Source organism: Hordeum vulgare, chromosome 1H (assembly GCF_904849725.1).
Source record: "Hordeum vulgare subsp. vulgare chromosome 1H, MorexV3_pseudomolecules_assembly, whole genome shotgun sequence".
Lineage (NCBI taxonomy): Eukaryota > Viridiplantae > Streptophyta > Magnoliopsida > Poales > Poaceae > Hordeum > Hordeum vulgare.
In genome coordinates this window covers 468,950,161-468,962,880 of record NC_058518.1, presented here as the reverse complement: position 1 = coordinate 468,962,880, position 12,720 = coordinate 468,950,161, and the positions used below count along the sequence as shown (strand labels likewise).

At 46.0% G+C, this 12,720-nt stretch overlaps 1 protein-coding gene and 1 pseudogene across 3 annotated transcripts; one reads left to right on the top strand and one right to left on the bottom strand.

Annotated features, from left to right (window-relative positions):
• Positions 1-2,064: 2,064 nt before the first annotated feature.
• LOC123400995 lies at positions 2,065-3,252 on the bottom strand (annotated as a pseudogene).
• A 2,921-nt stretch (positions 3,253-6,173) lies between these two features.
• On the top strand, positions 6,174-8,939 carry LOC123446164 (solute carrier family 35 member F2-like). Of its 3 annotated transcripts, none has more exons than XM_045122853.1 (11): positions 6,176-6,402; positions 6,544-6,638; positions 6,725-6,782; positions 6,865-7,059; positions 7,438-7,517; positions 7,606-7,688; positions 7,870-7,924; positions 8,033-8,101; positions 8,261-8,347; positions 8,427-8,491; positions 8,568-8,939. In XM_045122853.1, exons 1-11 carry the CDS (start codon positions 6,282-6,284, stop codon positions 8,710-8,712), a joined length of 1,053 nt encoding a protein of 350 aa, XP_044978788.1. In that variant the 5' UTR covers positions 6,176-6,281; the 3' UTR covers positions 8,713-8,939. The 3 variants fall into 3 exon arrangements, with proteins under 3 accessions (XP_044978780.1, XP_044978788.1, XP_044978796.1); XM_045122861.1 differs by having other exon boundaries at positions 6,177-6,402; positions 7,870-7,921; XM_045122845.1 differs by having other exon boundaries at positions 6,174-6,402; positions 7,870-8,101.
• The last annotated feature ends 3,781 nt before the right edge of the window (positions 8,940-12,720 follow it).

Below are 12,720 nucleotides of genomic sequence, written 5' to 3'. Positions count from 1 at the left end.
CCCGGGCGATGTTCATTGGCGTGCTGTTGAAAGAATTATGCGCTACTTGAAAGGTACTGTCAACCACGGGCTTCACTATACGGGATTCCCATCAGTACTTGAAGGGTATAGTGATGCGAATTGGATCTCTGATGCTGATGAGATGAAGGCCACTACTGGGTATATGTTTACTCTTGGGGGTGGTGCTGTTTCCTGGAAGTCTTGCAAGCAAACGATCTTAACAAGATCGACAATGGAAGCAGAATTAACAGCATTAGACACATCTGGTGTCGAAGCAGAATTTCTTCGAGATCTTTTGATGGACTTACCTGTGGTTGAGAAGCCGGTTCCGGCTATCCTTATGAACTGCGATAATCAGACGGTTATTGTTAAAGTGAAGAGTTCAAAGGACAATATGAAGTCCAACAAACATATAAGAATGAGATTGAAGTCTGTCAGACGTTTGAGAAACTCCGGAGTGATAGCATTGGATTATATCCAAACGGCTAAGAATCTGGCAGATCCCTTTACTAAAGGGCTATCACGTGTTGTGATAGATAGTGCATCGAGGGAGATGGGTATGAGACCCACATGAGTTGCCATGGTAGTAACCTAACCTATATGATCGGAGATCCCGTGAAGTAGGACCTGGGAAAACAAGCCAGTGGTGAACTGAGGAGAGTAACTTTACTAACCCACTCCGTTGGAGATGCAATACTCTCGGATATTGTATGGTAGGATGACTACTGTCTTAATGTGTTCTAAAGCTTATATGTAAGCAAGATGCTGTCCTATAGAGCGATCTTTGGAGGAACACACCTATATGAGCTTGACTGCTGGTCACAGTCTATGAGATTTGGGTGATCTCTAGTAAACTCATGAATAGGCCAGGAGTGTGACTAATATGCTCCACCCGAGGGGTCACCTTCGGCAGCCTAGTACTAGTAAGACTTGTGGTGAAGCTCCTTTACGCCAAACTGACAATTCAAGGCATAGTCCATTGTTCAGTTGTGAAGGGGTGTAGCTACTTGTTCTAGGTGAAGCTCAACCTTAACAGGTCTTCACTGAAATGCTGGTATATTAAAACAGTGATTGGAACGAGGGAACACGATGTGCCCTTGAGATCTGGTGGGGGATTGTTGAAATTTGGAGGTGGGCCTTAGGCCCACTAGAGAATTTCAGAAAATCTACAAGGGCCCATGTAAGTGGTGGCATGGCAAGGTGGTGGGAGTTTAGTCCCACCCCGCTAGTGGAGGAGAGTTTGGACCCCTTTATAAGGGTCTCTCTTCCACATGCTATTGGAGAGTGAGAAGAGAAGGTGCCCTCGCGCACTCCTCCTCCGCCGCCCGCCTCGCCACGCCTCGTCACGACGCGCCGCGCCGCGCCGCGCCGCGGGTTGCGGGAATGAGCCGAGCCGAGCTCATACCTACGCGCTTATTTTTGCCGGTCAGGAACGGAGAATACGTAACGGACAAGGAAACGATCCGAGACGTCGGATCGTGATCGTTACCGACTCGGACTCTCCACCCAGCCGCCTTTATAAGCACGCGATCGCCTACCCTAGCCGTCACGAAATCAGATCACATCTGCCTCACGCGTTCGTTCCTTGAACTGCTGCTGCCGCCGGCGACTCCGTCCCGTTTACCGCGTACACGGTCGACGAGAGAGCAGGCCTCCGAAACCTCGCCTCTCCGGTTCCTGTACGGGAGAGGGGCGATTAGGTTTTTGGGGAGCGATCACGCGACTGCTCGCCTCCGTCCGTCTGCTTCGTCTACGTCCGCGTCGCCCTCGTCATCGCCATGTCTTCACCAAGCGAAGCTGATCGTCTCCGCGAGGAAGCCGAGAAGAAGACGGCAGAGGATACTGCCTCCGCCGCCGCTGCTGCTGCTACGGCCAACTGGCCGATTGGAGGGTATGACTCGTTTATCCTCTTGTTCGTACTTATTCTAGCAGTACTACTTGTTTGCATAGATGTATCCACTATATGCGTAGTATGTGCTAGGTTAGCTCAAGATCAGTATGTCATTAGTCTAGTCAATGCCATGCTAGTTATTATTTTGTGGATTAATCTACTCGGAAAATTGCCTATTTACTCAACAGGGGGTAGAACCCAGAAAGTTTATTGAACTACAATGATTCAAGATGGACCGTAAAGAGCATGTGATGTGTCCACACAAGCACCACATTATTTCCCCCCATGAACCCTTGTATCATTATGCAATTCTCCTCTGAATTCAGAGAAAGTAGCTTGTCCAGTTCAATGGTTCTTCCAAGCCACCATGAAGCAACACCATCACAATCAGTCTTCCTCTTCCATAACTGGACGCTGCAGCCGTCTGTCGGGAGGAGTAAACCAAGGCCACCACCCTCTGTAGGAATAATCGAGAATAGGTGGCCCTCTTCAAGGATATGCACTCGCACCGGTATCACTGCTAGGCTTTGCTTCTCCAAATCAAACTCAAGAATTCCATAAAAAATCCCAGCAAGCCTCCAGTAAAGGGAATCCCCAATCAGCACAACAGGCATGTAAGTAGAAACCAAAGCGGGAGAATCACTCACTGGAACACCAGATGGAAGCTGTGTTGAGAGCAGATCACCCCATGCGCCCGTCTCTGACGAGTAAACGCAGGCAAGCACTTGTCTGTGTTGCTTGTCGTCATTGTCTGCCACAGTCAACACCACTCAGAAGTGTTGGGCACCGTCTCCGGCAGCACGAAGCACCGCTCCGTTCATCCTTGTCTTCTTCGTATGTATCGCAACCACCGGGGGGACGTCAACGTAGTGCTGGTCGCCGGTGACGGGGTCCCACACCAGGATCTGGTTCTTAGGTTCGTTGAAGACGAGTACCAGGCCATGACGGCATCCAAGGAAAATGAACCGGTCGCCGTCGCCGCGCTGCAAGGAGAAACGGCCGGGGGAGACACGATCGGGGGCGTCGAGAGTAGGTCGGAAGGACAGATCTTCATTTCCGACGAAGAAACCGAGGAGGGAAGGGTTGCGGCAGGGTGTGGCATGCGGCCACCGGCGGGGAGGTGGCAGCGGCGTGCAGTGAGGCGCGGCGGCGGCCGACGACGCGTAGTGAGGCGCGGTGGCGGCCGACGACGCACAGTGAGGCGCGGCGGCGGCCGACGACGCGTAGTGAGGCGCGGTGGCGGCCGACGACGCACAGTGAGGCGCGGCGGAGGGTGGCAGGAGGTGACGGCGGGCTGGAGGTCTAGATGGGATCGGGAGGCAAGCTTGTGCGAGTGGCTTTTTTTTATTTCTATCCAACATACCGGTTCAGGTTGACTTACTATGAGGACTGCGGGTTGAATACCCAAATTCAGAAAAGCCTTTTTGCAAAAATGTCACGACGTACGACAGAAGCATTACGTGCTTTATTATTAGGGAGAGATATATAATCATACTTCCTCCGTTCCTAAATATAAGTCTTTTAAGAGGTATGTAGTTCACTCATTTTGCTCCGTATGTAGTCTCTTAGTGGAATATCTAAAAAGACTTATATTTAGGAACGGAGGGAGTACTATATATATAAAGCCCCTATAGTTCTAGATAATCTACACGCAGTATGTTTTTTTTCTATTTTTACAAAAACTCTCTGAATTTCCTACTCCTCCGGTCTTTTTAATCTGCATATAAGTTTTGTCCGAAGTCAAGTATCTCTACTTTGACCAAACTTATAAAAAAAATTATGAACATTCACCATGTCAAGTCAACATTGTTAGATTCTTTACGAAATGTATTTTCATAATGTATATATTTGGTATTGTAGATATTGATATTTTTTAATATAAATTTGGTCAAACTTTGCAAAGTTTAACTTGACTGAAATCTAATACGCGGAGTAAAAATGACCGGAGAGAGTACTAATGAACCCCATTTCAATTTTAAGTTACAACGAACCATTTTTAAACTTTTACATATAACCCCCTAATATTTGTATTAAATAACCCGTAGTCCATCTAAAATAGTTTTTAAAAATAATCATATTTTTTAAACCTTAACTTCAATTTCGAAATATTACATATGAAATTTGATTAGAAAATGCGTAGAATCTGAATATAATGTAATTTATGTCTATTAACTATTTTAAAAATAATATATTTAAGGTGTAATCTAAATTAATGATGCATGATTCTTCATGTCTTCGTACCGGCATCGATTTGTAATGCAAATGAACATGCCACATACATTGCTGTGTGCTACTTGGCAAGGAACGAGCGAGAGAAATAATTACAATGAATCAACTACCATCCCTAGACATGTTGTACTTCCATCAGCCTTTATTTTTGTACATGTCAGATGATCGAACACGCTACATACATATTTTCTTTGACCAAATCCACACGTTTACTTACCAACGGACTACACAATTCTTTTTTTTATAGTGAATGCATAAATAATTTTTTTAGTATATACATACACTTATAAAATTCATGAACATTACAAGTACATGAAGATTTATTTTAGAAATATTCAAACAATTATTGTGATAGTCATGAACATTAATATTGATACCGATACATAGGATCTTATTTTGTATTTCATCCGCTGCATGTGACCGTGATATTTATATAATTTTTTAAATTAATCTATGCTACTTGGTAAGGAACAAGCAAGAGAAATAATTACAATGGATCAACTATCATCCTTAGGCATGTTCTACTTTCACCTGCCTTTATTTATGTAACTTTTTAAATAAACTTAATTTATAAAAACGGCATCTTTAATGTCAAACGGCATCGATCGGTTGCTATATGAGAATAATGACTCGAATAAACAAATATTTACTCTTCCATTACATACGAACATGTTTGCTAGTATACTCCTACGATGTGTATTTTCTCTTCACGTACCGTTCGAGTGGACGCGCCACCTTAGATCATCTCTAGTGGCTTGTGTAAATTTGGTAGTCTATATCTTCATATAGACAATGGTTTAAATTTTTTAAAATTTAGACAACCTCTGTTTTCCAACGGATTGTCTAAATTTGATAGTCTATATTTCGAGCAATATAGATACAGAAAGGAGCAAATTCAGAACCGACGGCAAATACAGAGCCCGCCGTCGCTCGGTTGCTCGTAGCACGCGTTGGCGCACGCTCGCTCGCGCTCACCGCCGCCACTCGCAGCCGCAACCGCCGCCGCTCGCGCACGCAGCCGCCGCTCGGTTGCTCGCAGCACACGCTGGCGCACGTTCGCTCGCGCATGCGCACGACGCAGCCGCTCGCGTCAGATCCGCCGCCGCCGCTCGCGCTCTCCCATCACTCTCTCTCTCTCTCTCTGGTCACTCTGCTCTCTACGAAACTGAAGAAACGGAAGCGGGAGAGAGCTCGTGGCAGACAACTCTAGTTTGCTGGTCATGGCTCGGTTGTCCAAATGTGAACAACCGGTAGCGATTTGATGAATGTGTAGAATTTAGACTACCTCATACACCAGCCGCCGGAGGCGTTTTTTAATCTCTGATAGTCTATATTTGGTTTAGACTGCCACATACACTAGCCATTAAAGATGCTCTTACTGCACGATAGCCATCCGTGACTGTGATGTGCCTGAAGTAGTATCGAGCATCGGCAACCGGTACACAAAAAACAGGTTTCGTATGGGGTCTATAACCGTGCCAGCATGGCTACAAATCCACACCACACAACAAACAGGCTGCATCACAGATCCTCTCTCCCTTTCAGTCCCGCCTCGCCCCCGCAAGTGGACACGTCCGTCCATTTGCAAGGGTGTAGCAACCACCGACTGCATGGAGTGCAGGCACATGAGACGAGGCCTATAAAAAATAGTACAATGAACCGAACCAAGATAAAAAAAAATACAATGAATCGTGAGTTAGTAGTCCTACTCCGACGGATGCAAGAGCGAATATGATAATGGAGGGGGCACATACCCATACCCCCATATCTGCAACAGGACAATATGAAAATGCCCGATCGGATCGGATCCAGACGCGTGGTAGCACGAGGGAGATAAAAAAAAAACATAATTTTAAAGAACTTAGGGCAAGGGCAATAAAACACAATCTTTCTTTTTTGGCAGTGAAACACCATTAATGCCGCGGTCACATCACATGCTGCCCTCAGCTAAACCATGGTTTGTTTTTACTGCACCTGCACGAGGCCCAGCGAACCTTGCACGACGCCCAGCTGCCGGTCCACCTTCCATTCCCCCCCTCATCTGCTCCGCCTTTCCTTTCCTTTCCTTTCCCCTGCGCAAACCGTACAGTATAAAATTTGCCCCCTGCATCTCGGCGAATCTGACTGAGGCTTGGTCAGTCAGACAGACAGAGAGAGCCCCATGGACGCGGAGACCAAGGCCAAGGACGCATGGCGCCTTCCGCTGGTGCTCTTCCTCGGCCAGCTCGTCGCCTTCTCCATGGCGTCCGCCAGCTTCGCCTCCTCCTTCCTCGCCAATCTCGGTACCCGTCCTCCTTCTCACTGCCTCCTCAGTAGTCAGCAGCCTGATCCCCATCATTTCCCCACCAGCACCTGCGAATCCTCTTTTCTTTCTACTCAATTACGAATTACCCATCGCACGCACCTACGTGCGTATCATGCAGGGGTCAACGCACCGCTCACGCAATCCTTCTTCGCCTACCTCCTGCTGACCCTGATTTATGTGCCGATCCTCTTGCATCGACGGCAGAAGCCACGGGTGAGCATGAAATCCAGTCATGAGAACTCGCCTTATGCACCTTCAGCTTCGCACACCTCGCTCTATACGCCACTCTCGTGCTGCAGATACCCTGGTACTGGTACTTGGCGCTGGCCTTCGTCGACGTCCAGGGGAACTATCTGGGTGAGCACAAAGCAAGCAATACGCATTTCGGTCAGATACCAGATGCAGTACGCATGTGATGATTCTGAAACTTGTGTTTCAGTTGTCAAGGCGTACCAGTACTCGTCCATCACCAGCGTAACGCTGCTGGATTGCTGGACCGTCGTATGGGTCATCATACTCACCTGGTACGCGCTAGGCACCAGATATTCTTTCTGGCAATTTCTGGGGGCAGGGACCTGCGTGGCAGGGCTGGGCCTTGTGCTCCTTTCAGATGCAAAATCTCCAGATGAGCAAGGTATATATGGGTTATAACACCAACAAGTTAAATTACATTGCCGGCTACTTAAAGTCTCAGTGACAAGCGTTGGGTAGGCACAGGATGAAGTTCTTGATGGTATGCATCATGTTTATATATCCTCTTTCTTCAGAAGAAAATCGTGATCGTACAGTAGTCTAGGAGACCAAATTTACTGCTGAATTCATGCTAATTTTTTAGGTAGCTGAATAACATATCAAACTGGCACTAACAACTTGTATGATGCGCCCAAATAAAACCTAAATATATATATATATATATATATATATATATATATGTAAACTAACTATATGATCCCTACAGTCTGGAACCGTTTCTCAACTTTTATCAGCTTAAAAAAACCTTCATTTTCTGCAGATCCAGGTAGAATACCACTTCTAGGGGATGCCCTTGTTATTGCCGGGACAGTCTGTTTTGCATTTAGCAATGTTGCAGAGGTTTGTGATGCATTATATGTATCTTCCTACTATTCAGCAATATTCTCTCAAAATTCTCGTAAGTGTATCATTTCGTTTCAATATGTAGGAATACTGTGTCAAGAAGAACGACCGGGTAGAACTTATCGGGATGCTTGGACTATTTGGCCTGCTTGTCAGTGCAATTCAGATGTATCCTCTCCACAAATTCATTATTAATAGCAAACCAGAAGAACAAAAACCGTTGATATTGCCATCTACAGATTTGCTCTCGTTTTTGTTTAGTTAAAATATCACTATCTTTTTTCTGGAACAGAAATATCTTGACAATACTCTTATGTTCATGTGACCACTTAACCTGACAAAACATCAGATTCATATTTGAAAGGAAAAGCCTAGAAGCAGTTGCCTGGTCTCCAACAATGGTAGCAAAGTATAGTTGTCCAATGTGGTTCAACTCATTTATCTGCAATACACATTATTCAATTGTCTCGACAGGAAATTCACTGCAGCTTTATATATTTTTTACATTTCAGATAAGTTTGTTCGCAGGATATGCCGTTGCATTATTAATGTTCTACACCATTACTCCTTTTGTCCTTAAGGTTAAGTTCCCTCATTCATGTTAAGCAGAAAATAAGTATAAGAATAAGATATTTCCGTAATATTAGTTCATTAGGATCTATCAGCCAGAAGGCCATTTCTTTTCTTATTTGACAATCCAATAGTAGTTTAGCCCATCCTGATTGTCATAGCTCTTGCAGATGAGTGGATCAACGTTGTTTAACCTCTCACTCTTAACATCTGACATGTGGGCAGTCGCCATTCGACTATTGATCTATCGACAACAGGTTACAGTTTCTGACCAATCCTTTGCACAAGATAAAAATACATTGCATATATATGCTCACACCATTAATCGTGCAACAGATAAACTGGCTGTACTACGTAGCATTCGCGGTTGTGGCCATTGGACTAATAGTCTACTCACTGAAGTAAGTTTGTTGGAGTCCCTCTAGATCCATGTTCAGAAATTTCAAAACCTAACACTTTGTTTGTAAATGTGTGAAGTGAGAGCTCTTCGGCTGATGGAAGAGCTACAGGTACAGAAGCGGCAGCTCAGTATCAACAACTTCCAAGTGATGATAACTCAACAAGTAGTTCTAATTTGGACAGCAAGGAAAAGAAGCAACTGGAAGAAGCATATATCTGTTAGGGGGTCAACGTACAAAGTCAGCTCCATGGTTTCGGATATGGTCATAATCAAATACGGCAGTGGAAAATGTGCAGAGATAAAATCATGTGTAGTTCATGTATATGATGAACAACTATTTTTCAAGGGAAAGAATATGTTGTGTTAGGATGGTTATCAGAATATTTTTGTAACATGTAGTAGTACAGTAAATACTTGGTAACAAAGGAATGAAAAGGAAAATCATCATCCGTTATGGTGGTCTGTGTAAGTACTAGTAAGGTAATACAGACAAAATATGGAGAGGGAGAAAAAAGGTGAAAGTTCCAGGATTAACTTACTATACCTCCTTGATCAATCGCTAAATCTCCACAGAAATTCATCACTGATGCCTATTGGGAATCATTCTAGCCCGGACCATGATATTTGAAAATAGGAAACTGCCTACAGACTGAAAATAGTATCTACAACACTGAACTTTTTTTCCTGAACTTCTCATAGCCTTGGGCCTCCACATTCTTGGAAGTAAGAGCATCTCCAGCCCCCCCCCCACCCACACACACACAACAGCCCCGAGGGCGCCTTTTTTACCGCCGGTGCCCAAAACATGGCCCAGACGCGCCCCCAGATCCTCGTTTTTTGCCGGTTTGGGACGGAAGAACCCAAAGCGGAACCAAACGCACCGGGGGTCGCGTGGGGGCACCGGCTGAGGCGAAAAGGCGTGTGGACTACGCTGTCGGCGACACCGGCCGATTTTCCCGCTGTTTTTCGCCTTTCCCTCCATTTTCCCATTACCGCCCCCTTCTCCCCCGCCACCCCGCCATTCTCCCTAGATCCGCCTGCCATGCTGCCGAAGAAGTATGCGCCCCTCGCCTAGCCATCGAGTCCATCCATCCAAAGCAGAGGACGCCGGGGGCGCCGATGGCAAGGCCCCCGGGTTTGACGAATGCCTAGTGGAAGGCTGACGTTGATCGTCGGGCGGCGGTCACCATCGATCGGCGGAACAAGCTCAACATGAAGAAGGACAGGGACGCGGCGGCGGAGCAGGAGGAGGCGTCTCGCGCGGGAATGGCGAACCTTCTACCTCAACAGGCCGGCCAGTGCCCACAAGGCGTGTGGGGGAGCCAGTAGAGCGTCGCATCGCCGACCAACTTCTCGCCTTCACTGTGGGGGTACACACCCTCGCCTGGGTATGTCGACGGTGACGCGCTTGGCGGCTTCAACCCCAACATCACCTTCCCGCATGGTTTGGCGCCCCCCCTCTTCAACCCCGACCCGCGCACGCCCTCCCTCGCGTTCATCGCCGACCTCAACACCCAGTACAACTACCCGCCGCCAACGTACTCAGGCTCACCTGCGCCCACTATGCGTTGTGGGGACCTACCCTTCGCGCATGGCTCGGCGCCATAGTTCAGCAGCACCGACGGTGACATGGACGAGATCATCACGAACAGCTGAGTCACTGCTGCTTCGTGCCTTGGGTTCCGCACACAAGACAAAACGCTGGACACCATCATCGACATGGAGGACGTCGAGCACGACGATGCCGAGGAGGAGGTGGGGGGGGGGGGAAGCACCGGCGGAGAAATGGACAGAGTGCCGGCTCGCTCTCGCCAAGGGCAAGGACGGTGTCTACAACCCAGAGGCACCTGCCTTGGCGGCAACAAAAGGGCGTCCTGATGGCATCGAAAGAGCCAAGGTGGCGAGCGATGCGACACCCGCTGCCGAACGACTGCAATCGTCGATAGAACAGTGCATCACCAACGCCAAGAGCAACGCCGCCAAGAGGAAGGAGAAATATGTGGCGAGGTGGTCGGCGTTGATGACGAAGCAGGACGTCAAGCTCGACCTTCTCAGGACCAACATCCCCTCGAAGAAGAGGAACATCGACCTGACGTTCCGGATGGGAGTAGACATGTCGACGATGGATGAGCAGGTGAAGGCGTGGTACCTGGCAGAGCGCGGCCTCATATTGAACCAAATTCCAAGACCAACGGCGACCACTGCCCCTACGCCCATGTCCATGCCCACACATGTGCCTACGCCAACGCCAAGCATTGAAGTTGTGCCCACAAGCTTCGACGCTGACGCCGACCTCTCCCAGCCCTACGGGAGAGTAGCCTACCATTTGAGTTCCATATCTATGGTTCCTATCATTTTGATCGTGGACTTTGGCTATCTTCGATCGCCGACCTATGACATGATGATCATCGACTTGTGACATGATGATCGCCGAACTTGTCTCTTTTTTATAGCGGGAAAGAGAACTTCAAATTTCTATATGTTTGGGGCCGAAACCTAGGGGCGCGGCTGAAAACTTGATCCCCAAGGCCGAAAAAACCACCGACGCAAACGCCTAAAGCCTAAGAAAATAGAGAAAAAGAAACACCAATTTCATGTGGCAAAATTTATATACTTCTGTTTTCTAAGAAAAGGTTATGCAATATGAAACATAGTAATCCACTGAAAGTTCAATCAAGAAACCATCTCATAGGTTTTAGCAAAGATATCTCCTTTTCTCATCCAGGATTTCAACCTTGCAACTGCTCAAATAAAACAGAAAGCAGTGCTCACAGTTTTGTGCATTTTTTAGCGGATTTTTTTCTTTTTTGCTTGGAGCTCCTTGTATGTCATTTGAGAACCATGATTTGCACGCACCTAAGAAATTGGTATACTCGAACACACAAAGTTTCAGGATTATTTTATTTTGTTAGCTATTTTTTTCATTTCACTGCTCATTATGGGTGAACGGGTCAAGGTTGCCGCAAGTCCCGCCACAGTCATCAAATTGTGCTTTAAATTTTGTTTATTTTTCTTGGAGCTCATCAGATGTCATTTGACAACCATGATTTGCACGCGCCTAAAAAATTGATATAATCGAAGCCACAAAGTTTCAGAATTGTTTTATTCTGTTTGCTATTTTTGTTCATTTCACTGCTCATCGTGGGTGAACTTGTCAAGGTTGCCGCAAGTCCCGCCACATGCATCAAATTGCGCTTTATATTTTGTTCCTTTTTGCTTGGAGCTCCTCGTATTTCATTTGAGAACCATGATTTGGACGCACCTAAGAAATTGGTATAATCAAAGCCACAAAGTTTCAGAATTGTTTTATTTTATTTGCTTTTTTTTCATTTCACTGCTCATTGTGGGTGAACCGGTCAAGGTTGCCACAAGTCCCGCCACAGTCATCAGATTGCGCTTTAAATTTTGTACATTTTTGCTTGGAGCTCCTGTATGTCATTTGAGAACCATGATTTGCACGCACCTAAGGAATTGGTACAATCAAAGCCACAAAGTTTCAAAATTGTTTTATTTTATTTGCTATTTTTCTCATATCACTGCTCATTGTGGGCAAACCGGTCAAGGTTGCCGCAAGTCCCACCACACGCATCAAATTGCGCTTTAAATTTTGTTCTTTTTTGCTTGGAGCTCCTTGTATGTCATTTGAGAACCATGATTTGCACACACCTAAAAAATTGGTATAACCGAAGCCACAAAGTTTTAGGATTGTTTTATTTTGTTTGCTATTTTTCTCACTTCACTGCTCATTGTGGGTGAACCGGTCAAGGTTGCCGCAAGTCCCACCACACGCATCAAATTGCGCTTTAAATTTTGTTTTTTTTTGCTTGGAGCTCCTCATATGTTATTTGAGAACCATGATTTGCACACACCTAAGAAATTGGTATAATCGAAGCCACACAGTTTTAGGATTGTTTTATTTTGTTTGCTTTTTTTTTTCACTTCACTGCTCATTTGTGGGTGAACCGGTCAAGGTTGCTGCAATCCCGCGAGAGTCATGAAATTGCGTTTTAAATTTTGTTCTTTTTTTGCTTGGAGCTCCTCGTATGTCATTTGAGAACCATGGTTTGCACACACCTAAGAAATTGGTATAATCGAAGCCACAAAGTTTTAGGATTGTTTTATTTTGTTTGCTTTTTTTTTCACTTCACTGCTCATTGTGGGTGAACCGGTCAAGGTTGCTGCAGGTCCCGCTAGAGTCATGAAATTGCGTTTTAAATTTTGTTCTTTTTT